This window comes from Colius striatus, chromosome 5 (genome assembly GCF_028858725.1).
Source record: "Colius striatus isolate bColStr4 chromosome 5, bColStr4.1.hap1, whole genome shotgun sequence".
NCBI lineage: Eukaryota > Metazoa > Chordata > Aves > Coliiformes > Coliidae > Colius > Colius striatus.
This window is the reverse complement of record NC_084763.1, coordinates 52,559,186-52,585,742: the sequence shown is the minus strand read 5'-3', so window position 1 is coordinate 52,585,742 and position 26,557 is coordinate 52,559,186. Positions and strand designations below refer to the sequence as shown.

Here is a 26,557-nt window from a genome sequence, read left to right as displayed (position 1 = left end):
CAGTACAGTGCTAGGTTACATCAATTTGGTCAAAATAATTCACAGTGAAGAGGAAAGTATGGGAAGAAGTGTATCAATCAAATCAAAAGCATTTTTGAAAACTGCACAGTTAAAGACCTTATGCCATATCTATACTTAGGAGGGACTGTGTACAAGGAACCTTTGATGTAAGAATTAATAGTTATGGTGGACAAGAGATCTGAAACAGGCTGTCAGAGCAATAAAAAGTAAAATAAACTGTGATTCTCTAGACAGAACAGCAATAATAGAAGAAACATGATTTTGTAGTCAGAAGATGACAAGTGTTAGAACACTGTATACAAACTCAGGGTCTAATACCTTGCTTACACTGGAAAACTAAATAGCATACAGAAGAGCTACAGAAATGAAGGACTAAAGAAATGCTTTACATAAGGAAAATCTGAAAAGAAATAAAGCTTCTCTTTTCGAAGCATAGAAAAAAAGTTAATAATGAAAAATGGAATGCTAAATCTAGAGCAATCCATACTGAAATTAAGATACAACTACATAACATGAAAATTGTGTGACCAAACCATTAAGAACAGAAGGTATCTCAAGGTTTTCTCATGAATACTGTATCATGCATAACAAGACACTAAAAGCTGAAGTGCATCACTAGTACATTTCAACCAAGTAATGAGAATCAGCATATTTTATTGAGTTTTGACTGTAAGGGTCTGAAATAAACACATTATACTAAATGATCCTGTGATCCTTCAGTTTCATGGAACAGCATAAAAAGCTACCCAAGCAACATGGTGTATTCCAAGCTGTCTGGAATGGGAGAGCCACCAAATCTAACCAAACTTGATCAAATGCATTAAAGTTTCACTACCGCTCTGGGTGTTTCCGATCATATACTCAGGTAAAGACCTATCTTACTATGACGTCCTATACAGAGATACACACTACAGATACCATCATAAAACCTCAATACAGAAAAAAGACTAGTCATGCAGCCATAGGGCTAGTAACATTCTATTTCAGTTAAAGCTTGAATGATTGGGCTAAGGAAAAGCCTCACAAAATTATACTACTCAACATGTATGTACTATTCAACAAGGATTATAACCAGAAATGAAATATTTTCTTGCCATGGATTGTTCCAGATGCCTTGTACATCAGGGTAAGAATTCTGGATTTACAATGCAAATACATGTGGTAAATGGGATGACAGTGAAGAGTTCACCTGCAATGTCTAGCAGGTGCTATTTATTAAAAAATATAATTAAGTCTTTATACTGAAAGTCAGGGGAAAATAAACATAAGAACAACAGAAACTAAGGTAACTATCACAGCTACTTGTGAAAAAAGAAAACCCAGATGCATTTCCATGGAAAATGGAAGTGGTTGAAAGAAGCACTCCATGAAAGGACCAGTAGAGCTGCTAGAATTTGTCTTGATAATTACTCAAAACTTGCAATTTAAGTTTAAAAGCTGGCAGAGTTGTCTGACCTGACACTGTATACCTAAGCCTTCTCAGTTTAATGACTACTCAGTGCAGTTAATACATCCTCTATTTTACCTCCCATGACTATGAAGAGCAGGGCTATCTGTTGTTACAGAATCACTCCCTGATGCAGGAATTGTATGCACCTGTGACACTATAGGAGAAGTTAAAAGTTTATTAAAGCACTTTCATTTTGAAATAAATTTTGTGTTCTGTTACCTAAATGTGGAAAGAGCATCTGAAAATGTAAGGCAAACAATTCCCATTTCTGTCCATAAACCACTCAGTTCTCTATAACTCCATACAAAACCACGCTTCCTAGAAACATAAGGTCTATATTGTAAGTTGACATATTTTTGTAAGGTAAAGTGGTAAAGTTGCAATATTTCATGAAGGTAGTAGTGACAGTTTTGAATGGACTGAGAAGTGATAACAAACACTGCAAAAGTGCCAGAAAAATATATCAAAATTGTGCTTAATACTGATTTAACAAGAAATTATTTTTTCACGCTTCTTAACAAATCCAGGACTTTAATGCCATCTCAATACTGTCTTCTCTTTCCTACTTTGCAAACAATGTTTTTCCTCTCCAGTAGCCTTCCCTGGTCTTAGATGAAGGTGTCTGCATAACACTGCAGAATCTCAGCGAAACAGCAGATAGATATGGGTGAAAACCAGCAATTAGGTTACAAAAACCAAGCACTGTAAAACAGCTTTTGCTAATCTGTGTGAGATACATTTACTAAATTAGATAGATGGAACTGTTATCATGAACCATGTTCCAGGGCTGGTCTTTAAAACTAGGAAGAAATGGGGCAAACAAGATGCACATTTGGCAATTGACAACCTTTTTATGCAAAACATGAAGTGACAATGCAGAAGCACATAAGGAAGTTTACACAAGTTTAACAGACACCTTGCATGCAAACTTCAGTTAAAAATTATGTAACTCTTATTTTTGCCTGCAGTAACACGGGTGAATCTCTTTTTCCTTCTCTTCAGAGTCTTACTTCTTAGAAAAAGTAACTGACAGCTCATTCTGCTGCCCATTGATAGCACTGCTGTGGCTAATCAAATGAATTCCATTCCAAATTTCACACTTTGCTAGTTACAGGTGGTGATTCTCAATCCTTCCTCTTGCTCCCCGCCAGCAAGCCTACTGAGGGAAGGCAGGGTGCCAAACCAGTGAGACTGGTGAGGACTGGCTCCTGCTCACACAGGTGGGTCATCTGGCAGACATGGGGGTCACAGGCCAAGCCACACACTCAGCATCATGACAAAGGATGGAGTGGTGCTCCTGTGAGAAGTCACAGGGGATTCTAGAGGGAGAAGAGTGCCAAACCCACCTCTCTTACATGGCAACAAAAAAAATGACTCTCATAACACCTAGCAGAGGAGAAATACTGAAAAGTTCATGGGGTCTTTCAGTGAAACACAGGAACATGCACACGTTTACCTGCACTTTTCAAAAACTAGTCCTTTTAAAACAGTAGTTCACAGGTTCAGTGAAGAATGTGTGCCATCTATTTTCAACAATGGCAATATATTACTATCAAATAATTTAACAAGTTTTTAATAACCCAAGTCAAGACCCTTTTCAAAGGCCCATTTTGTGATAGGGATCTCAAACATAATGGCAGGCCTCCTTAACAAGTATTAAATGCACTATTTTGCTAGATTTGGCCTGAGTCCATGATGCTCACTGAGGTGCTGAATGTTATCCATTTATCCCAAAATAGATTCAGCTACAGATAAGTTAGGAATTATGCCTGAAACTGGATCTCTTTGCTAAACTTACAAAATTAAGCTATTTTGTAAATATAAATAATGCAGCTATATTTTAAGTCCCTAAAGGCTTATGCACACTCAAAGCTAGTAAGTTATTATAGGGCACTCAATGCACTTGTCAGAGTAAAAGAACTTAAAAAGCATGCACTTAAGTACAATAAATAAAGCAAGCATGCACACACAAACACAGACAAAAAAACTTGTAAGATTGTCTGGAGAAGAGGGTAGGTTGTCAAAAGCAACTAACTGAATAAAGGAAAAGTCACCTATAATTACCCTGAATACTTTATTAAGGGAAATGGTAATTGCCTTCTCTGGTTTATAAGACTGTAAAGACTTTAAGGCATTTCTTTCAACAATAACATGAATTCATCTCTGAAGTCTGCATCCATACTTGTGGAAATTCAAATTCTGTTCAATTGCTATCACAAAAATCAACTCAATATACACAGCAGAATTATTAAACGTTTATGGTTTTAAATAGTTACAAAGAAAACACAAGAATACTCCAAATGCAAGAGGTCACCTAAGATATATATCAAGATCTATACATTTGAGTTTTCCTCCTCCTATGTATGCTTTTGTTGCTACAAAATGTCACCCAAGTTTCATGCTTCTACAGCAACAAACAAGCAGCATATTGCAAAATCAGTCACAAAATTCAAACCTCGTTTAAATGGAACAGCAGTACAGAAATAGAGCACTTAGTTTAGAAGATTATAAAAATGTACCTTCATGCACATCCTGAGTAGTAGGTATAACATATTACATCTTTTGTTATTAAGACAGTAGTAAAAACTCACTCTGAAGTGTTTCAAGTTCAGCCTTAGCCAGGGCATCTTCCTTCGCCTTCATTTTTGTTTCTTTATATTCTACATATAATTGTCTGGCATCCTTTAAGAAAATGTTGCAATGGAATTAGCATCCTTATACAAACAAGTTATTGCAATGGCTCTGTTTTAAGTTCTCAATCTTGCAAAAATTTAAGATAGATTTGTTTCCCTGAGTTACAGCAATTTTTCAGTATAGAAAATATTTGTTTAGAATGCAGAATTTTTGCGTAATAAAGGTTCAAATGTAATAGCATTGATATAGACTATGATGCTCATTGACAACCTGAGAAGCAAAATGGTTAGAAAAATGTTTCTGATCACTCCCTACAGTTTTGTAAGAGGCCACGTACCCATTGTGCTCACATCAGCAATCTGGAAGTTCAAGGAAAAAATAAAAGTTTTAATTAAGGGTAATGTGTGCAGGGACAAACCAAGGCAATTGCTACACAGCCATCATCTTAGTGTGAACTCTTCATGCTCTGAAATTCAACTTGTTCTCTTTTCTTTTTTTCAACTTCCATATTGCTATTAAAGTGTTGAAAAACTTAATAAAATACCTTTTTTTTCTTCTCCAATGATTAAATTCTAATCTGAAATCTATTTGGCAACTTTATGCATAAAACCAGAAGTCCTGTCGCAAGTTCATTTCCAAAATCTGATGAATTATTAAGTGTACATTTCACTAAGACTTTTCCAACCACCAGATTGCTGAGGTAGCATGGAGAGTTTTCTTACTCTTATCTACCAGTTTACGAGATTTCTATGCTCATTCAAAAGCAAGGAATCTAACAGAAATGTTGAAACAGACAGACAAATTATTATCACTTCCAAACATGCAAAAATACTGTAGTAAATAAAAAATAATTATAGAACTAGATACATGTAATTTTAGTTCTTTATAGCCAAAAATAAACTTTGATTCTTGTTATTACATTAACACTCCCACTTTATATGTTTCAAGAGCATGATTTAAATTTTAATGTAGAATATATTGTAAAACATCAGTAAATATTTGTGTAATTGCAGCTATGATCCCATACATTTGAACAAAACAAAACCTGGTCTCATTAGAAGTGAGAAAAGACATCCTAATAACTTGTTGAAAATAAAATCAGAGTTCAAGTCATTACTGCTGTCTCTAATGGTAGAGGTCATCCAAAAACACACAACAGTTGTTCTCTGTGTTATGTTGGCATCTACCCCATCTAAGATACTTGAGGGAGGTGGGAATATGCAGGGCAGAATCATGATCATGCTCTGAGCAAAACTTGGTAATATTTTGGAAACATCTCACTGATACAAGTCAGCACATGCCTGAAGAACAACTCTGACATTCCCACAAAAGATCAGTAAGGTTTCATCTCCTTCCAAAATACCTTTTCTTATACTTATTTGGCTTTTCATTTGGGTACAGGAAGTGGGAAGTTACATTTCTCTGCCAGGTTTATGTAGGAGATTACTGTCCATAGAAGACATATTAAGGAGTTTGCATATCTGTTAATGTTTCAGAAGCAAAAAGTTAAGAGCATTTCACACAGTTTTGGGTTTGGGGTCAGGGAAGAGAGGGGTTTTGGTGATTTTAGTAGAACTGGGGCCAAAATAACTCCGTAAGTACAAGAGGAATATGATTAACAATAGATATCAAGGGTTTGAGGAAACATTTAGTTTCTATGTTAGAACATTATAATTACAAAATTAATATCAGCATTGGTTCCCTTTAAAGTTTCCTGAACTATTAATTCCCTACCACATACTGAAACTTTGCTTGTACTCTCCAGATCTGGACTATTTGCATCATCAAGAAACAGCCATAAATGTAACCGTTAGCCTCTTCTGTAAGTTTTAGACATTTGGAGTGTGTGACATACACAGACCTCAGAAACACTGATATCCAAAAAATGCTTTTGTTTGAGGCTATGACTTCAAAATGGCTACAATTAACTGGCATTTAAATTTAACCCATTTGTCACTGAAAGCCAATATTTGATGCTAAATTCTGGTGTAAAATCCATTATTGCTTGTGGGATCTCCAGACAGCAGGCACTAGGGGGTAACTGTCAATCTCTCCAGCATGTCAATCACAGAACAATTGGAAATGTGGCTCAGATGAAAATGAGACACAATAGCTGAACAACAAAGAAAACTAGTCAGGAGCACATAAATGAAATTTAGTAGTACTGTTGCTTTATAGATATAAAATAGATTATCACTGCAAATGAAGTGATATGCAGGTAACAAAGGCAACATTAGTCTTTAATCTTAATATTCACAGTTTATTATGGCTGATACCACAACCACAAAAAAAAGGGGAGATTGCACATTTTGAAGCAGACATAAAAATGTATACATATGAAGAAAAAAACAAGAAAAAAATTAATCAAAATGGATTCTGAAGATTTGAAAATCAATTCCTTTCCCACAAAAGCATAAGAAATGGCTCTACAGGTTGTAAAATACCTGAGTAAAAATTTTAACCACGGACATGAACTAAATGGGTATTAGACTTTGTAAGTCAAAATGAAAAAAACACTAGGAAACAGTTTAAAATAGGAAGTTTTTTGAAGAAAACGTCTGCCTTAATGTAAATAAGCACATTTCCATTTACTCCTTGTTAGTTTTCAATATTATCAGTCTAAACAGAAATGTTTCTTTTCAAGCATATTCAGTTTTGGAACTAAGAGTATTTAAAAATATGTTTATGTTACATGTATTTAATTTTCCAAAATGATGAATTTAAGCAGTCATTTTGCCTCAATAAAAACATTTTAGGGCCCTAAAACACTGGCAATATAGATATAGTCTCTTCCAATCTAATTATCCTTCCCCAGGATTTAGTAACCATTTTTCTTTTAGAGCATCCTTCCCCAATCAGCTCAAAATATGTTTAAAAATCAAAATTTTATACCTGATGTATACTTCAATATCTTCAATAGGTAACAAATATAAGAAAAGCAATTATTTTGTCCTTCTGGGGGTGAAAAGGGACAGAGGAAAGAGACAAACACAAACCTTGGACCTGTTCTAATTAAAAACTTCAGCTTACCCAATCAGAAATATTTCCTTCTTATTTGCAGGAGTTTGAGAAGAACACAAATACATTGCTGCACCATCGAAGCAGTAATACACGCATGGCAAGTAAAAAGAACAATGAAGAGGGCTAATACATGCTGGTTTATTAGACTATGATTTCAAATATGCGCTTTGCAAAAGGCAATAGAATGGAAAAAAGTGTATTAGAAAGGTGAAATTCTGCTATTAGTATTTCGAAATTATAGTTCAACTGCCATGTATAGGAAGTTTGTGACTAACCTCACATTTAAGCAAAAAATTCAGTGTTGTGGAAGAAAAATAGACACTTAACACTCTTTTCAATATCTGAATGACAAATAAGAACAAGGAACACTGAAAAATTCTTCAGTTCCTTTTCATATCAGTATCAATAAATTTGAGACTGCCAAGACAAAGCTTGTACTTGAGTTATGCACAAATACAGAAGTTCATGATACTGGAGTTCTAAGTGTTTCTTTCTTTGTTTGCTTGGGGTTTTGGTTGACTTTGGGGTTTTTTTGGTGGGGCTTTTTAGTGTTTTGTTTGTTGCTTTAAAATCACCACATACAGTACTTATTCAAAATGTACTTATTCTGGAACTCTGCTTAACTTCCTGGCTTTCTGAACTACCTCCATAGAGATTAGGAGAAATAAGGTAAATACTGGAAACAACATGCTGTATTGGCTACATATGAATCTTCATTACAGTTTTTGTCATAGAATCAACTTGACAGTTTAGTTCTCTGGGTGAGGGACTGATACAAAGAAAATGCATCACCCCAGAACTTAGAGTCAACTGGGAACTTTCCCAGAAGCATACTTAAACTCAGTATATTCAATTTGCTATTTCTATGCAATAAAAATGCCAGCCATTACACCACAGGAAAACCCACTCTTTTGATAGGTTTATCAACAACTAATATCAACATGTTATGGTAAGAAACAATGTAAAAAAGTTAAACATTATGATTTCTTTTTGGCATTTTACATGTTTACTCAAAGGCAAACTAGTAAATAAATAGAAATTGCATTACTTTTCTGCTTTATAATAAAAAATTATGCTTTGACCTTGTAATAACACCATCTGTGGCCAGGCTCTTCAGCTGTGTATAACCTGTGGGCAGTTGTACTTCCTAAGCCTTAAATGCATCAAGTGACCAGCAGTAGGCTGTTCTACTGCAGTATCTGCTGAATATTCCACATACAGAGAAAGGCAGCCAGAAGGCGAAACTGAGGCCAACACTGCAAGGCCTCTGTGAGACTCATTCACACTCTGTGAAGCCTCATACTACAACAGAACAGTCCCATTAATTAACTATCACCTTGTACCCAACAGGCTACTGTTGGAGCTACACTTCTCTAATATGTGTGCTGAGATATGCAGACATACTGTAAGTGATTTGAAGGAGCAGAACAAAATTGTCTGCCACAGAACAATCAGCAACTAAAGACAAATTTCTTTAGTCTCTTACACTTACTTAAAATTTTTCTATGCAGTGAAGCACATTTTGTCTCCAAAGCCTCAGACAGTACACCTTGTTAGACCTAAATTATTTTGCTCACTTGCATACACCCAGAATACTTGTTTTACCATCCACTCTCCTCTGACCTGCTTCTAAGCTTCTAATTGACCTCAGGGTCAAGAGCTTCATCCCCACTTTGGTTCTCCCAACAGCTGCGAAATAGCAAGAAACAGAACAAATGGGCAATCACTCGTGCCACATATCCTGCAATTGCTTGCTCTCCAAAACTTATATCAATATTGGTGTTGTACAGTACGTTGGAACATGTCAAAAGCCTGTAAAGCTGGGAATTAAGGAGATGTTTAACCTTACTGACTTGAACCTCTGTTTTAGGGTATGTGTTATTAAATGCAATAAATTTTCAGTCTCACACAATGATTTTATATAAAGTTATATATGAAGACAAAAACAAACAACATAAATGTTTGCTGACTGAATCAAATCTTGCATAAAAGCTAACATAAGGAGATGCCCTGGGAGATGCCCTGCTGGCAAAGCCTCTTGAGTTTAATGACACATTGCCAATCCATTTAAGGCCAAAGCTGAACCATATCTAAACAGGTGTTGAAATGTAATCACGGATTAAAGGAAAACCTGAGGAAAAAAATGCCAAGAAATTAAACACCTCTGGGTCACTAGTTTGAATCTATTCCAGGCTACTAAATCAGCTACAGTAATTACCATCTGGTAGCCTACATAAAAATCACTAGTGTTTTTTTGGTTTAATTCACTTTGTGCTACACAAAGGGCTTTCTAAACAAAAGTTTCAACTGTAATTGAAAGCTCGTTGATAATCTCACTAGGTTATAACCGAGTGCAACTATGTATTGAGCTTCAACAGCCTTCTCCCTACTGGTGAGCTATCACCAGTTCACTGCTCGGGTGCATGTGCTACACCTACACTACTGTAGATAGAAGACAAAAGGAAACTTAATTTTCTTAAAAATTAATTTCTATCTGAAACAAAAATGTATTTTGCTTCATTATACTCAGGACAACAGCAGGCTTATCTTTTAACTTATAAAAAGTGTTTTCTAGCGCTGACTGGCATTAATGATGTTGGTGTAACAATAAAGATATTCATTGCTAAGCTTCTCCACATCAAGGTGTAGGAAAACTAGTTGACAGGAACACTAATGAACATTCCAATCTTCTATTTCCTGAAGGAAATATTTTGTAAACAATACCAAAGAATATTTTAAAGAAAGACTGTTTTTCTCAAGTTGTATGTCTGTGCATCTGAAGAAAAAGATCTAGTCAGCTGTTCCAGGAATAAACTGCAATTTACATCTGACTGTTCTCCCACAAAACAAAAGTAAACTTAACAAAGATGTCTCTTGTGTATTGCATTCACAATTTAACCGAATTAGCTGGTTTATTTCTTTTCAGATCTTATAAACAGTTCAATTTTGTCCTTTTTTAAAAAATATTTATGTAGTCTTCTTCCAGGTATTTTCATTTCTCATGAAAAATCACTTCATTCATTTCCTTTTCATCTCATGAAAGAAGAAATGATAAATAACATTAGAAACAATTTGCATTCTTTTCTTATCTTTTTCTTGAGCCTACATTATAAGAATTAAACTTGGTTAACAGTCAATGTAATTTATACTCCACCTAATGTTTCTTTCACACCACAGATACCTGATTTATGATACATTTTACATATTCTTTTCCCTTCATTTCTTCAAACAAGCTTAAAGATGCTGTTTTCACCCCTAAATTTAACTAAACTAAATGTGTGGATTTAAAAAACATATGTAGTCTCTCTCAAAATAAAACTGTCAACAGTTTAAAAAACACAATCGTTTTTTAGTTTCTCTCATCCTCCTCCCACCCATTTTTCTTCCAGTTTCTTGACATAAAACGCAGACTATGATAAAATGGCATAGGCCATCACAAGGGCATGCAAACAAAGCATTTTTCTTCAGTAAAGGCCCACCTTAATTATTTTAAGTGCCTCCTTCTGAAATCTGACATTTTGAAGGAGGAGGGGATGTAGGAGAAAGACACTCAATTGGATAAATGAGAGCCAGGCATGGGCAGAAGCTCAGCAACCTGAATCCTCAGCCAGAGGATTCACATTCACATTAACTTCCTTTGAGGAAGACCTGCTGTACACAGTCAGGCGGGTTTGTTTCCTTAATTTGAGGAAGCAGTTGTTCTATTTTACTGACAGGGCTTTGAAAAACTCAGTGGTAGAAGCAACATTAAAGTATTGCTAACTCTTACCCTTTTCTGTCTCAAACAAGGTTCATCTAATCATGGATGCATTTTTAGAAGTTAGTATACAATTGCATTAACTGCAGATGAATAAAAGCCAACTCTGAAAATAATTTGCTGGCTCTTGAATGACTGAAGAAGTAATTTAGACTAACTCAATAAACAACTAAAATCTGTAGCAGTCATCCTTATGTCAGCCACTTATTAAATAATTTACATGTGTAACTAGCACAAATAACACTACCTGGTATCTGTAGGAGTTATCTTCTAGATAAGCTGCCCTAGTCATTCCATTCCTAGTCATTTATACTAAAAGCTTGAAATACTCTGAAATATCAGGCCTATAATAGCACATTATTGAAGAAAAAAGTGCTTATGTTCAAAACAGGATCTCTGTACCAAGGTATAATCATCTAAACACAGCTACTTTTTTTTTTCTATATGTTGGTAACTGCAATGAAAGCAGAACTTGCTAGAACCTTAAATACAACTCAAAAAGACTCAGAGGTTTCTCTGTCTAGCTAGCTACAACATACATGGTATCTGTGGCACTATCATTTCAGAAAATCTCTCTAACATGAGATATCACTGATGCTCTTAAGCTCTTCAGGAGTATTACACTCTATTATCTAATACGTTACAGTAATTTCAGTTACCTCAAGTCCTGAATAATCTTAATATCAAAGTTTACTTATATTTTATTGCACTTTAAGATGGCCTGCCAATTATGGAAGTTAAACAACAACAAAACAAACTCTGGAGTTAGCAGTACTGTAATTTACATATGGGGCAATTTACTCTACAAACTCATCTCTTCTCTTCCTTCTCACTCAGACGCCTTCCTGCTCTGAATTCCCTTACATGCTTCCCCTGCCATCAAATCACTGCTTGCTGGTCTCCAATTTTCCGTGAGTTATTGGATATCTTTTTGTCCACTACCATTAATTTAATGGCTTTAAAATCCACAGCAAGACATATTGGCTACATACCTACAAAGTGCAAGGCACTTTTGTTGTATTCGTCTTTTCTGCCAGACATAGGAGATGCTTTTTGAACAGCAAACCTGAAACCTGTTATACTGCCTTCTTAGCAGACTGTCTCAAAACAATAAAAATAAGAAAATGACAGCTTAGAAAGATTAGAAGAAGTCCTAATTTAAAATTCTTCATGAACCTTAGTATGTTCTGCAATATTTTGTATGTTTTGCAGTTAAGGCAAAAAAGAGACTGCTTAATTATGAAGAAAGTTTCCAAAACGCAGTAACAGCAACTGCCGAAAATTCTTTTCCAACTGACTTGCCTCAGTGAGGGATGAACATCAAAGCTTAATTTGGACACAACGGTTGATTTAATTAAGCATCACCATTTTGCTTTAAAAAAAAAAAAGTTTCTTTAGTAAAATAGCCAGAGTTTTGATGAAACCTTTAAAAGAGGACGAGATGATAACTTTTGGATCTTATTGTGGGAAAAGTTAAAAACTACAAAACTGGATATTGAAAGAGCAAACTTTACTGCATTTGTAAGTTTTACAAGCCTATTGTTAACTTATTAGAAATTATGAATTATATGCTTTTTTACAGCTTGAACACAGACATAAATTGAGCATTAATGCCATTTATACTGAAAAATTAATATTCAATATTTCTGTAAACCAGAGTAAAATCCACCTTGCATTCCCTGATCCATGTTCATTAGCATTGACAAGGGTATTAAAAACAAATGGGTGTATTCAAGAGAAATGAAAAAACATGGGATACTAAAAAAGTAATAACTGATCTGACAATATTTACACTGAATGAGTATCAGTTAAATTTTGGTTTGTGGTGTTACAGTAAAAACCAAAACTATGGGCAAGTCTGCCATGTTTATGTTTATAAATTACAACCATAGCTTTGTTAGTTTACCTTAGTAATTTCAGGTATCAATTTATACCTTTATCCAAGAATTAAAAAAAACCTCACTGAATCAGAAAATGTAATTTTACTATTCTCTCAAATTCAAATGACATATTAAGATTTGCTATGAAAACACAGAATTTGCCTATTTGAGATAAAAATAATTTGTTAACAAATTGCTTAGAAGACATTGCTATTCTTAACTAGATGTATACTTATCACCCCTCTCCAATAATTTATTCTTGTAGCTTTACCTAACAGGAACTGATGATGAATTCCTTAGCACATTCAGATTAATATTGATTTAAAATTTATTTATATTGTGATTAAGTTGCTATCTAATTTGCCTCCAAAAAGTAATTTTCAACTATCTACCCATCTGTCTATCTATCTATATGGTATGTGCTTGAGTCAAAAAAATTTAAGAACAAGTGCTACATTTCTGATTATGCATAACACCATCAAGAAAAATAAAGTTAATAGAATTTAAAGTCATTACTATTACCTGGAATAGCTGGGGTAAGGCTTTCACAGTGAGACAGAACCATATTCCCAGCTTACATGGAAGTAAGTCATGCCATCGGGGTTTGTCCAGTACTCTGCAGTCAAATAAAGTGGTAAGTTTTCCATTACTGCCACACAAAGTCAGAACTTCCCCATTATTCTTTAAGATGATTAGCACTTCTCAACTCTTACAAAAATAGTTAACTACATAATATTAAAGACAGTTTGAATATTTCATTCAAAAGAAATAGCAGAAAACTTCTAATAATTGCTGTATTTTCATCTCTTTTCTTCAAGAAATAAATTTGTAGACATTTCAGTAAAAAAAAACCAAACAAACCAAAAGTGAAAAAACATCAAGGCTCAACCAAGTGTCACAAGTGCTGACAACCAGATATAAAGATTGTAGCATAAACAAAACAATAACTTAAAAATTAATGTCATTTGAAGTTCACTGAAGCATTACTCACTGATGTCATCAGGAAAGACGACAGGCAGAATGGTCTCTGATCTCCATCCTGCATTGATCCAGTTCATGCCCCTGCTGTGTGAACTATTTAAACCTTTTATTTCTTTCTATGAATCAATACAAGAAATGGTGGTATCTTCTGGAGTGTCCTGAAAGTCACTATTTCTCTATGTGTGTCTTAACAAACAATGGTGCTAGAAGCATTTACCAACATGCTTGTTTTTAAGTTAATCAGATTAAAAGCATTAAATCAGACAAGCATTAAAACCCCCATAAAAACTCCTTGCTTGGTATGGTAATAAACTAAAGCTTAAATAAATTTAAATTTGTTAACTGTAATGAAAGACAAGAATCTTCAAAGACAGAAAAAGTTGTAAAATCTTCTAAAATCAACTTGTAGAAATAATATCCTTCTATAAGCCAGATACCATTAACTCAGATTTAATCTTTCCATTATTGTTGATCTGCTGGATAAACACTACACTTATTTCAAAACCTGAAAACACATCTACACTGGCACATTTTATATCAACAATGGCTGTTAGTACAAATACAGTCATTTTTCCAATACCATTTCAAAGAAGCAAGAAGCAAATGACAGAACTAAACCGGTAGATGATAAAACGTTTTAAAATGTGGAAAACAAGAGAGGTCCTTCCCACCTTTCGTTTTTGTCTAGAGTAGCAAGTTTGGCTTCATCTGTACTCCTGCTGCCTGTTTTTTTCTTCTTCTCCCTCTTTTTTCTGCTAAGTAGTTCATCCTTGGTGTAGAAAGAACTACGGTTACAGGTTATCATTAACATGTAAACCACAAATGTTACTGGGACTCTTCTGTGAAGGGTAAACAGTAGAGTAGCGTTTATGCAAATGTATCTAGGGGTCCTACATGATTAAGTAAAATGATCTATCTTAACAATAACTGTTGCCATGGTATCCAGTCTTTAAACACACATGAAGTCCAGTTCTGTCACTCATGTGTATCTCCATAGCAATCAAAGTTTTCTAAGAGAAGAAAGCATTCAACTTGCCTCCTTTCTCATTCATCAACTTCAATAATGCAGTGCAAAATAAAAAAAAAAGTAAATAGATGCTAATGTATGAATATATTTCGAGTTATGCTTACGGTTTTTTTTTCTAGTCTACTAAGTGCAATAGATTTGTATATGACAAAAAGTAAAATATCAAAGAAAAATGTGGTTTATACTGCTTACCAATGCCTATCCTGTTAACAAAAACCCAAATAAAACAAAAGCATTTAGGTAAGAACAAAGGCAAAGCAAGTATTAGTTTTAAATGAATAAAACCTGACTATTTTTAAATGGTATTTAGAAAAAACATAGACATGACTACAGTAACATATGATCCTGCATCAATGGGTGATGGAAGAGTTTTTATTTCTCTTCTTCCCTCCAGTTAAAAATCACAGGACTATCTCTTGCTATTTATTACCAATTCTAGATAAGTAGTTTTTAGATTACTATTTCTGATACGTTGCGTATCTCATTCTGCAATTATCACCATTTGAACTCTAATCCTTTTAATGTATGAAAAATCAAAATTCAAAACAGGGGAAATGGGAGAGATCCCTGTAACATGAAAACTTCTGCAGGAAATTCAATACTAATAATTGAAGTAAGTTTGATTTATTACCAATACTTACCAGCTGTTTTTCCAGGTAGATTGACCAAACCACAGCATAATGACCCACTGTGAGAATAATGAACAAGAGTAATGCCAGCTCAGCATTGCTCATTTTTCTCACCCGCCTGTAGTAGAATACAGGCTGTCGCCAATCTGGTAGTCCATTGATCAGAATATCATCATACCTACAGTAGCAAATATAACAGGCTTTCATGGAGAGCTAAAAATGAAATAAGCCAAACCATCCAATTATAAAACAAAACAAATGATAATCCATGGACAGCTTGAATAATACACAAAAGATCATTTAGTAATTTATTTTTAAAAAAATAAAGCACTGCCTTGCTTTGTCAGCTGCTTGCATGTGGAAACAAACAGAATCCAGAACCAAACGCTGGGGAAATGTATCTAGTCTTCTGAGAAAAAACAAACAAACCAACCACAACAAACCCACAACACAACAACAAAAAAATCCACAAAACAACTGCACCCATCCCAGTTCACTCACTTCTGAAATAACGGACTTCTAGAACTGTAGATGGGTTCTACCTGCCTAGTAATCAGCAGGCAGGTCTTCAATATAGAAGTAAACAACATCCACAAACTCTTAAATATGTAGCAAAGAACAAAAGTCTCAAACACTAAAAACCTTTTTTTTCTTTTACAAATTAAAATCACAAGTGTCAAAGTGAGGAGAGAGGTACCTTTGTGGTTTTTTGTCCTTTAGAAACACTGACAACCATTAGGTAAAAATGCTGCCAGACTTAACATCCATTCTGTGTCAGAGATGAATTTAAGTTCAAAGCTTGATTTCGATGTTAGAAAACAAAGTTCACCACAGTTAGATGATTTTGATTTTCTGTTTGAAAAGCTGTCTCCAAAATCAATCTATTTCAAAACTGTTTAATTTTACTAACATTACCAGCCACACAGAAATCATTTTATTACAGTTTGTCAGTTTTTCTTTGCACAAATGTCTTGAAAATATCTTCCTGTGTCTGGGGTCTTTTATTTACAGTACGTTATTATCATTTTAAAAATCAACCACAGACATGCAAAACAAATTTTACTATTTGTTAACTTTTTGGAGCAAAGTTTCCAACAAAAATCTCTCCAGTAAACTCAAAAACCTGTATGTTCAAGACGCACAACCTGTTAATCTTAAATTGAACACCCCTCATTACGTATTCTAATCACACCATTTCCAGAATTAAATCTGCACTGAAAGGCCTAATTTGGTGCAACACATTGACCAAAATATTTTAATTAAAAATATTCTGAGTTAGTCGCAGGCCTAATTACAGGAATAGAAATAGGGCCTATATTGTCATGCAGGTCAGTAGAACTCAGTAGTAGGTTTTTCTCAAGTAAATTGACCGATCCAGGAATAATAGCGCAGCTGCTAAGCTGCCAGTCTTGACATGTAAATCAATTTAAATGCAACAACTGCACTAGCTACTTTGATAGTTATTAAATTGATACCTCGGAGATGTACTAACAAAAAAAAAATTCCATGAGCAAATCCATTTTTTTAAGCACAAAAAGAGGCAATGATTTTCAGTTTTAAAATATACTCCAGTTCAGTGCATCTAGAAAAGCTGACTTCTGAGAAAACATTTGTTCCAACTTGGCATCGTTATTTCTATGCAAAAGGTTTAACAAGCCAGGATTCTGCAGTGTCCTGAATGCTACCAAAAGTAAAACTCATATTACAAAATTCCATCTTCAGTGACAATTATGTGAATGCTCAGAGTAATATCTGTTATTGTAAAATTTGAGTAATTTTTTCCTTTCCCAGTAAGTCAGAATGAATTATCTAACGATGCCTTAACACAAACTCTGTTTAGAAAAACTGCTTAGGGTATTATTTCAAAACTACAACTTCTACTGAACTTTTTGTTAAAGAAGTTTTAGCATGTAAAAAATAAACATGCATTTGCCAAGCATTTTATTGTTAGAATATAAGCCAAAATACTTCAGAAACAAAGTCATTTTTAAACAAATTAGGTTGATGACAAGATTTCACAAAAGATATTGTTCCTTTGTGATCTTCAGAGAAACACATGTAGAATCAAGCAAGAATTTTTTTAGTACTACTATACATTTATTAAGCATTTGCCTTTCATAGACACTACGGCACAAGCCTTAATTGATATACTGAAAACGTGGCCACTGATTAAATAATGTCCATAACATGCTAATGGTAACAATATAGTAATATGTAAAACAAGATTGCAAACTAACGTTTGGTGACCACGTTGTGTTATAAATTATCTGTTAAGAAAAAATAAATTAAGACAGCAGAGTCTCTTGCATTAAACACTTTAAACAGCACTCTGTATTTACTAGGCTATGTCCGCTGTTCTGAACAACAGTCTCCAAGGATTAAGTCTCAGAATCAATGCTCTATTGATTTTACTATCAATGAGCATTATGGCTCACACGACTGGCCATTTTAAGGGAAGATAGCTTCTATTATAACCCACTTTTTAGAATATATACTGTTAAAAGATAAATCACTGCTTTCAATAGTAATTAAGCTCCGTATTTGAAAAATAAAGATATCAATGATTTTTAGGTTTTCAACCGGAAAATGATCCAACTAAACTCAGACGCTTCCCATAAGTTTTAAATTTTGATTTCCAAACATAGGATGTGGTTTAATTAAAAGCAAGTTTCTCATTAAACAATTTATTTATAGGAATCTATAATAACTATGAAAGATAGTTAATCTATGTGCATTAAGAACTACGTTCAAAATTTAATTACAAAGCATCCTTCTTTTGGCAACCTACTGTATTAATTGCTACTCCATGTAAGGAAAAAAAGCAAGCTGAAAAAGAAAAAGACTTGTGCAGTACGTTTTCCTCAGACATATGTACATAGAAAGCAGTAAAAAAAAATTTTTAGAGCTCTTTGTGGAATCAATTACATTGGAAGAAAAAACCCATTAACTGTAGTAGCTAATTACAGTCTAATCTATTTTAATGTAATTATAATTTACTTTTCCCTTTAAGAGAGCCACTGCATTTTGTATTTCAAATAATTTCAGAGATGTGATATAGTTTATATACTATAACCTCGAATTAATGAGATCTGCTTTGAACTACAAGACTGCACTGGCGTTTTTTATTTTAGGGGGCTTTTTTCCCCCTCAAGCTGTCAGAGACATCCAGTGCAGCATCAGCTAGAACAATTTATACCTATGAATACAGACATTTAGTTATAATGAGAGCCAAGATAAACACCTTCCTTATACTAAACAAGTGTACCTTGATTCCTCTGCAAATGCTCCCTATAATCAAGCCCATTGTTACAAAGGATAGGCCTGGCAGGTAAAAAAATCTCTTTAAAAATGGTAACAAACAATGAAATTAAAATCTGAGATTCTTGCCCAATTACAATTAATTGAAGTGCATAAAATGATCTAGTTTTTCATAAATTAAAAATAGTCAAAGACTAATAAGATTTATCATTGTCAAGTTGATTTACCAATAAATGCCCTTAAAAGAAATGCACCTATCTTTATCTATCCTAAAGATCAACTTTTCTGTCAAATCTCACACACTCTGCAGGGTGTATACAAAATATAAAATATGTTCTGCTGCATGAATGTTTAATTTAATGTTAAACACTGCTATATTAAACAATACTGCATGTATGTTTAATGTTAAATATTAGAATGTTTTTATTATGAATCTAAGTGTGTATGAGAAAAGTACTAACATGGTAATATTATTATATTTGTAGTACTACTATCAGTATATTTCAAAGCAACTATATCACTTTCTCAAAAAAAAACAAACCACATTTTATTTATAAAGCCCTGTATTATAATTGTCAGTAGAGGAACTATAATAATCTATGATAAATATGAAAATGCAAAGGTTTTATAAAAACAGTTACATATAGCTGGCCACAGATCTGACATTTTAGAACTCTGATTCTGTACATTTGCACAAACTACACCTCTCACATTCACCAAGACATGGAGAAAGGATGTAACTAGACACAGTCTTGTTGTTTCAAAATGAGTTAAGTCATTCATACAGTGCAGGACCTTATTCCTTACTTTACTCATTCCACTCTCTGTACACACACCAGGATCAATGCTGAATTACACCACTTTTTCATATGAACAGTAAGAGGTGGGTATGGCTGACTTCATCACATAGAAGCGGAAGCCTGCAGCTCACTCTTCTCAAAGTCATGTAATGCCATGCCCCAAAACATTCAGGCGTCCAGTTGTGAAGAGATTCCCCAGCTAAACTGACAAAATTCCTCATCAATTCATTTTCACCTCACCCCATCAGGTCTTTGAGTTACTTCAGAAACATACTGTACAGCATACTGCCAAGGAGGAAGGAAAAAATGAAAAAGGAAAAAGAAAAATGTAGCAGAAAGTCTTGTTAAGCAGACCCAAATAAGCTGGAATCAGTATAAAACTCTGTTGGTAAGCCCTGAGAGACAAAAATTGCATCGTAACTTCTCTCCAGGGCATGGGTATGATGGTAAACTTTGAGCCTCTTCCACTAGGTCCATCACCTCATTCAATGCATAGCCAAATATCAACATCTTCATCAGGAAGCTCCCAAAAAGCAACAATGCTCCCCCTTGCTGTATAGTTTCAGGAGTTACAACAGAAACAGCATTACAAGAGAAGCAGTTCCTATCACACTTAGCTAAGACTTGTTTTAAAGACACACTACAACAATACCTTATAGGAAACAGCACAGACCAATCTCCATTTGCAAGCTCAACTGAGAGTTTATCATTAGACTGTGTAATAAAAATGATCAATAAAGGTTTTCTCAAAGCAATGAGATCATATAGCTCTGCTAATCTACATGTTATTTCTAAACTCTGCACATTATTTCCAGACTATTCTCTGAAGGTAAACACTATTTGACACACTATATTGACATTTAATGAACTATAGAAACAGTATCAACTATACATTCACATTGAAAAAAGACAACTTTATCTATGTACAAAATAAACTACTAATCATGAAATCCACCTAAGCTAAAACAATCTACTGCTGCTTTAAGTTCTCATTTGTAATTACCATGCCCCACTAATTAATATTCTCACAAACAAGTTGGGTCAGTTGGGTCACATTCATAATGTATACAAGGCTTAAAATGACTTTTACAAGCTACTGTATCACAGCTCCATGCATAAAGCTGTTATGACAGTCACAAGGAAACTCCTGGAAGTTCCATGCTGGAACTAAGTTCCAGAGAGGCAATATCACAAAGCCTATGTAAGCAACGTTATAAACAAAAAGGTGGGAAAATTTTGGCAATAACTCATTTAACATTAAAGCACTTAACATTTAAAACTTTTTCTCCTGTGAGATGTGAAATAAAAACCTCCAAATTTCCAAAAGGACTTCCACAAAGTACATTTTCATGACACTTCAACAGAGGACTATCAAAAAGCAGATAATCTGTACTATAAAACCTGGACTCCTGCCAAAACATCTAGAAAGCCAAAAAATCTTCAAGAGATCTCATGAAGCCCTGTTTAAACATTTGTAGTCCAAAAGGTGATTTACTAAACTCCAATCCAAAAGCAAAAATTTTTCAGTGTCTCAGTTTTTTGATAATTACTTTAGTCATTCACTTAAAACAGAAAATTTTAAAAGCTACCTATATAAAAAGTTTACAGTATTATAGCTATTACGTCTCAAAGAAAAAACAATGAACTAAGCACCAGAAACCAATATTAAAGATGACATACACTGGAAATAATCCCTAGATATCATGCAACAAACCTTTATTGATACAGTGAGTTATGACTGATGGTTGAAACAGTAGCCTATATTATCAACCACAGCTTTAATAAGCCAAGCAATGATAATTGACACAACTCAACAAAAAGTGATCTAATTGTTTTGTTAAAGAATTTACTCCAAATAACAGCTAGCTTTTAAAGTTCTTTCAAATACTAGTTTTCAAGGGCAACCAGTATATTGCACAAAAATACATACCACTGGCATGAATCCTTTATTTAAGAAGTTGTGCAAATTAACTCACCTCTGCCTCCTTTCTTCATCCTTTAAAACCTCATAGATGGCCACCAACTAAATCAGAAAAAGTAGAAAAAGAACAAACAAAACAGTTTACTTTAGGATTGAGTTTATAAAGTTTGAATATATACAGTATCATATTTTACACCTGACAACTAATGACATTTGCTAGTTTTCACTGTTCCCTACAACTGAGAAGCAAACTCAGTATACAAAGGAAATAATGAACTTCGTATACAGAGTATCATCAGATATGCAAACAAGCAACTTCTAGGAGAGATTTTTTTTTCCCTCTCCTCAGATCTTTCAAACTTGAATCTTGTCTTAGTTACACATTAAAAATAAAAGGTATCATTTTTCACCCTAAACGTCTTACTGAAATTAAGTAGCCTGTATTTTGACATCAGAGACACATTTTTTAAAGGCAAAGCAAATTAAAAGTCTCACGGTTTCACTCTGAAAATATTCAAAAGGTGTAAATATATAATAAAAAATAACTATTTTAATTAAATTATGCCGACATATGATGGCACTGAGAAGTGATAAAAGATTTTCCCTATTTTTTTTCAAAGAAACATTTACAGACAGTCTTAGCTATAGCGAAAAATATATTTTCCTTTTAAGAGTGTAAGTCTAAGTATTCTATTCACATATTTTTTAATATACACATAAATAATAAACCTGAGTTATTTAACAACTTTAAAAATAGAAGCATATTTGGTTTTAATCGAGCTACATCAGGAAAAATGTTAATTCATTGTTCAATTTAGTCATTTCAAAAGATAAAAATATCTGATTCTATTTTCCCTAAAACTTTTAATCCCCCACATTGCACTTACTTGCCTAAACTGTGTTTCTGCATTTTCATCTTTATTCTTGTCTGGGTGTAAAATTAACGACAGTTTTCGATACGCTTTCCGAATGTCTGCAGAGGAAGCATCCTGAGAAAGGAAAACAAAAGAAACTGTCAGAAATTAATTCCAAGAACTTTGTTATGATGTTATGACACCAAAGCAAGTGGAGAAACTAAGGCAACATAATTTGACATGTCTGACAACCAAACCATGAAACTAGCCTAGCCTAAATGCCTGAACATTCATTCAGTGCAATTCATCTTTCATTTTAACTTCCTTTATTACCGTACATCTACTAGTATGATATTTGCCACAACTTCTAAACATTTTCTTGCTTAAAAAACTAACCCTGGCATCTTCTTCACCCTTTAAAAGTTCAAATAAAAACTGAAAATTATTGCATCTGCACATTTTCAAGACAGACATCATTTCAGCAAATTATCACGCTCAGTTTCCCAAACTCACAACTTGCTATGAACTCTTCCCTTATTTACGTGTAATCCAACATTAATAGGACTTCTATTCAACTTCAGTGTATCTAAAGAATTGTATTTTTCTAAAGTAGCTTCAAATGGCAGTCTTGAAGCTACACTGTAACACTGACATCAATCTACCCTTTAATATTTACAAGAATTGCACATATTGTTTGAGGAAAAAAATACGCAATGTAAAATGCATTAACGATTTACTAACTTAGCTGCATGATGCACAAATCTGAATTAATGACTATTTAATACCTACTATAATGACATTCAGAAATGGAAGGTTTCAAGAGTTGTATTATCTAGCATATAAAGTGTTACACTCATCAGAAGATTCACAATGCATCACATTTAAACAGAACTACTTGCATTCTGTTACTAATACATCCATGATACTATTTTAGAAATTATCTGTTTATCTGACAATTTTTATTTCCTGTTTTTAAATATAATGTTCCCCTGTATATTTTCTCAAAATTACAGTGTCAATAGGGATTAAAAAGAGCCCAAAAGCAAGATCTGAATTAGCTGTGAGAGGAACAGAGCTGAAATAAGACAATAATTAATGCAATACTGTAATTAGTCTGACAGGCCTTTTATTACAAACTATTATTTTCAATTTTAAAATTTCATTTTTATAACATGAGGCTATAATAATGCTGTATAAAAGTTTGGGCCAGTAGTGAATATTAAAGAAAAATACCAATGGAGGGGAAGGGGAAAATCTCAAAATTTGAGAAAATTCAGCTTTGAAACAATATTTTAAGGAAGCTGATATTATCCTCTAATGCAAGACCAAAGTTTCCATGGTCTCTTGTCTGCCAAAGCAAGGTGCTTTTATTATTCACAGGGAAGACTTTTTCTGAAAAGTCCTCTTATTATTTTCTCATTTTTAAGTTTTCCAACAACTACTTCTAAGACATGGTCACATCAAAGCTGATTCCTCTGATTACCTTCCAGCTTGATTACTGCCAGTGAATTTCCTCATATTGCCATTGTTTTACAGGTTTATTTTTAACTCTTGGTTAAGGGGAAGGAAGAGACATGGCTAAATATCTGTTTTAAGTATACACAAACATTAAATTCTTGACATGCTGACATAATAAGAATTATATTATATAAATGCAAAAATGTAAACAAATCTTTTAAAAATTACGGATTGAAACCACGATAACCTCAAGAAATTCATACTTCCAGATCATGTATGTGGGATAAAGCACATCTTACTCCTCCTCTACTACACATTTGGTATTATTTTTGGAACACTCCTGCTGAACAGTTAAAAACTTGATAACAGCAAATTAAGAAGTTGCCACACAGTATTATTCTAATTACTTCAAACAACAAACAAGCAAAACAAGTTACAGTGTTTTCAGCTATATCTAAACAATTTAAACTTCAGTTTTATTTGGGAGCAGCACAATAATTTGTGCAAAACACCAGGAAAAAAGGGAGTTTATCTGTTTCATGCTAAAGCAAAGCAAGAGATCTTTCAGTCAACTCTGAAAGAATAAAGTCACTTAAATATTTATGTTGCTTCACCTTGAGAAGTGAAACAAAAATTTTTAAGTTTACAAAACCAGATTGTTCATCATAGTTACCAGAAATAATTCTGAGGTTGTTCTGTTTTCCCTCATCTACCCACCCAGTCAGCCACTTCAGAAACAACATGGGCTTGTCTTCAAAACAAAATATAATATTTCAACACTACTACAGAAAATAAAGATCAGGAAATCATTTACTGGCCATGTTTCTAGCTAAACCATGAAAGTGATCTTTATGAGCATAGCAGCGAATTGTAATTAAGCCTCTAAAAGCTTGAAAAGGGGACAATAATACCAATAAGTAATTAAATAGGGGATGTTGCTGTAAATAATTTCATTACAACTGGTCCATATAAATTTCTAAAGCAACAATAAGTCTGCCGGGTAACCGGTTCTTCACAGTACTGCCAAATACAACACAGGAAAATCTTGCATGTTCCAAACATTTTGCTAATTAATGCTACCTATGGGTAATGTTAAGCATTTTCAGGCAAGGTTCCAGATTCTCTAGGACTGCCCTGAACAGAAGTTTTTGAGAAAAGCCTCTCCTCACTACAGAACTTACTAGCAGTATATGACTCTAAATAAGCTACAAAGAATGATTATTTTCAAACTAATACAGACGCATCTACCATATTGAAGTCAGCTGCTCCAAAAGACTTTCATTCATAGCTGACTGTGTTGGTCACTTTCAGTAACATTTCTACAAAGGCTGAGCAACAAACCCGTGAGTGAAGAGTCAGTGTTTTCTATAGACTGAGGTATTATTTTATATATTGGGGCAGAAGTCCAACGATTAGAGAGAAAAGGCCACGACCACACTAAGATTTTGGTTGCTTGAAAGAAAAAGCTCAGAAGATGTGTTGGATGGCTTTGTTCATAATTCTGAAGAGAAAAATAAAATCTGTAGCAGCATATCAGCTAACAGCAAAAGGAGCTGGAAATGCTACAGACAGCTAGCACAATCATTGATTTCTCCAACATTGTGCTTCAGGTTCACAGAAGCACGGAATCTCAAAGAGTTGGAAGGGACCTCGAAAGATCATCTAGTCCAACTCCGCTGCCAGAGCAGGACCACCTACAGTAGGTCACACTGGAACTTGTTCAGGTGGGTTTTTAATGTCTCCAGAGAAGGAGACTCCACAACCCATCTGGGCAGTCCCTTCCAGTGTTCCATCACCCTTACAGTAAAGAAATTCTTCCTCATATTTCTTTGGAACCTCTTATGTTCCAGCTTATACCCATTGCCCCTTGTCCTGTCATTGGCTATCATTGAGAACAGCCTGGCTCCATCCTCCTGACACCCACCCTTTATGTATTTGTAAACATTAATGAGGTCACCCCTCAGTCTTCTCCAAGCTGAAGAGTCCCAGCTCCCTCAGTCTTTCCTCATAAGGTTGGTCAGTTTTGCCACCAATTAAGGCAAATGTCCCTGCCACACTGTCTCAGTTATGGAGATATGAACACCAAACGCATCACTATTTCTTGATAGCCAACTTTTCAAAGTGATACTGTCCCATTCATATTTGAGGGTTGAACATCTCTTTACACACCCGTTTCCAGTTAACAGATCTTACAAGCTGAGAACCACACGCACTGCAACAACAGCAATCACTTCCACATGTAGCATCTAAGCCTACTTTTGTATGAGTCACTGCTGTTCAAGAGGAAAAAATGCAGTACTCCATCATGTATATCTTGAAAAACAAAGCAGAATACAAGCACTTGTATTAAAAGACAATGCAAAATGAATTCTTTAAGCTGAAATACAAACTGATCATGTCAGCTGCATAACTGGAAAAAATGCTCACAGTAGATAAGTCAATGGAGGAAAAGGTGGTTTGTGCTAGAATTAGTTCTCAGAAATACCAAGAAATGTCAGAGTTTGGCCTCTTATACATGTAAACACGTACACATTCTTATGGGATTTTTTTAATTGTTAACACTTTCTTGAACAGTGCCATGTGTCTAGTTACATGACCTCTAGCTAGAGGTCACAAGTACTATCTTTTATACTTTATACTTTTTCATATAATCCCTTCCACTACCACAAGTATATTGGCACATAATATTACCATTTGAAGGAATCATAGAATGGTAGGGGTTGGAAGGGACCTTTAGAGATCATCTAGTCCAACCCCCAATCAACACCATGTTAAAATTTAAATACATGTCTTGGTACTCCATTGGATTTCTAAATTTTTATCTAAAGGGTGATTCCTAGGAAGAAAAAAACATTCTTCTCACTAT

The 26,557-nt window shown here is 34.2% G+C and overlaps 1 protein-coding gene across 2 annotated transcripts in view; it reads right to left on the bottom strand.

Annotated features, from left to right (window-relative positions):
• DNAJC1 (DnaJ heat shock protein family (Hsp40) member C1) overlaps positions 1 to 26,557 on the bottom strand; it is a 107,815-nt gene that overhangs the window by 45,954 nt on the left and 35,304 nt on the right. Inside the window, exons 2-7 of one of the 2 annotated variants that reach the window (XM_061997154.1) lie at positions 22,267 to 22,368; positions 21,435 to 21,481; positions 15,413 to 15,578; positions 14,416 to 14,513; positions 13,286 to 13,379; positions 4,063 to 4,153 (exon numbers count right to left, since the gene is read on the bottom strand). In XM_061997154.1, coding sequence (XP_061853138.1) covers positions 4,063 to 4,153; positions 13,286 to 13,379; positions 14,416 to 14,513; positions 15,413 to 15,578; positions 21,435 to 21,481; positions 22,267 to 22,368 — 598 coding nt within the window. Of the gene's footprint in view, positions 1 to 4,062; positions 4,154 to 13,285; positions 13,380 to 14,415; positions 14,514 to 15,412; positions 15,614 to 21,434; positions 21,482 to 22,266; positions 22,369 to 26,557 lie in introns of those variants that run through there. The other variant, XM_061997155.1, reaches the window with a different exon arrangement.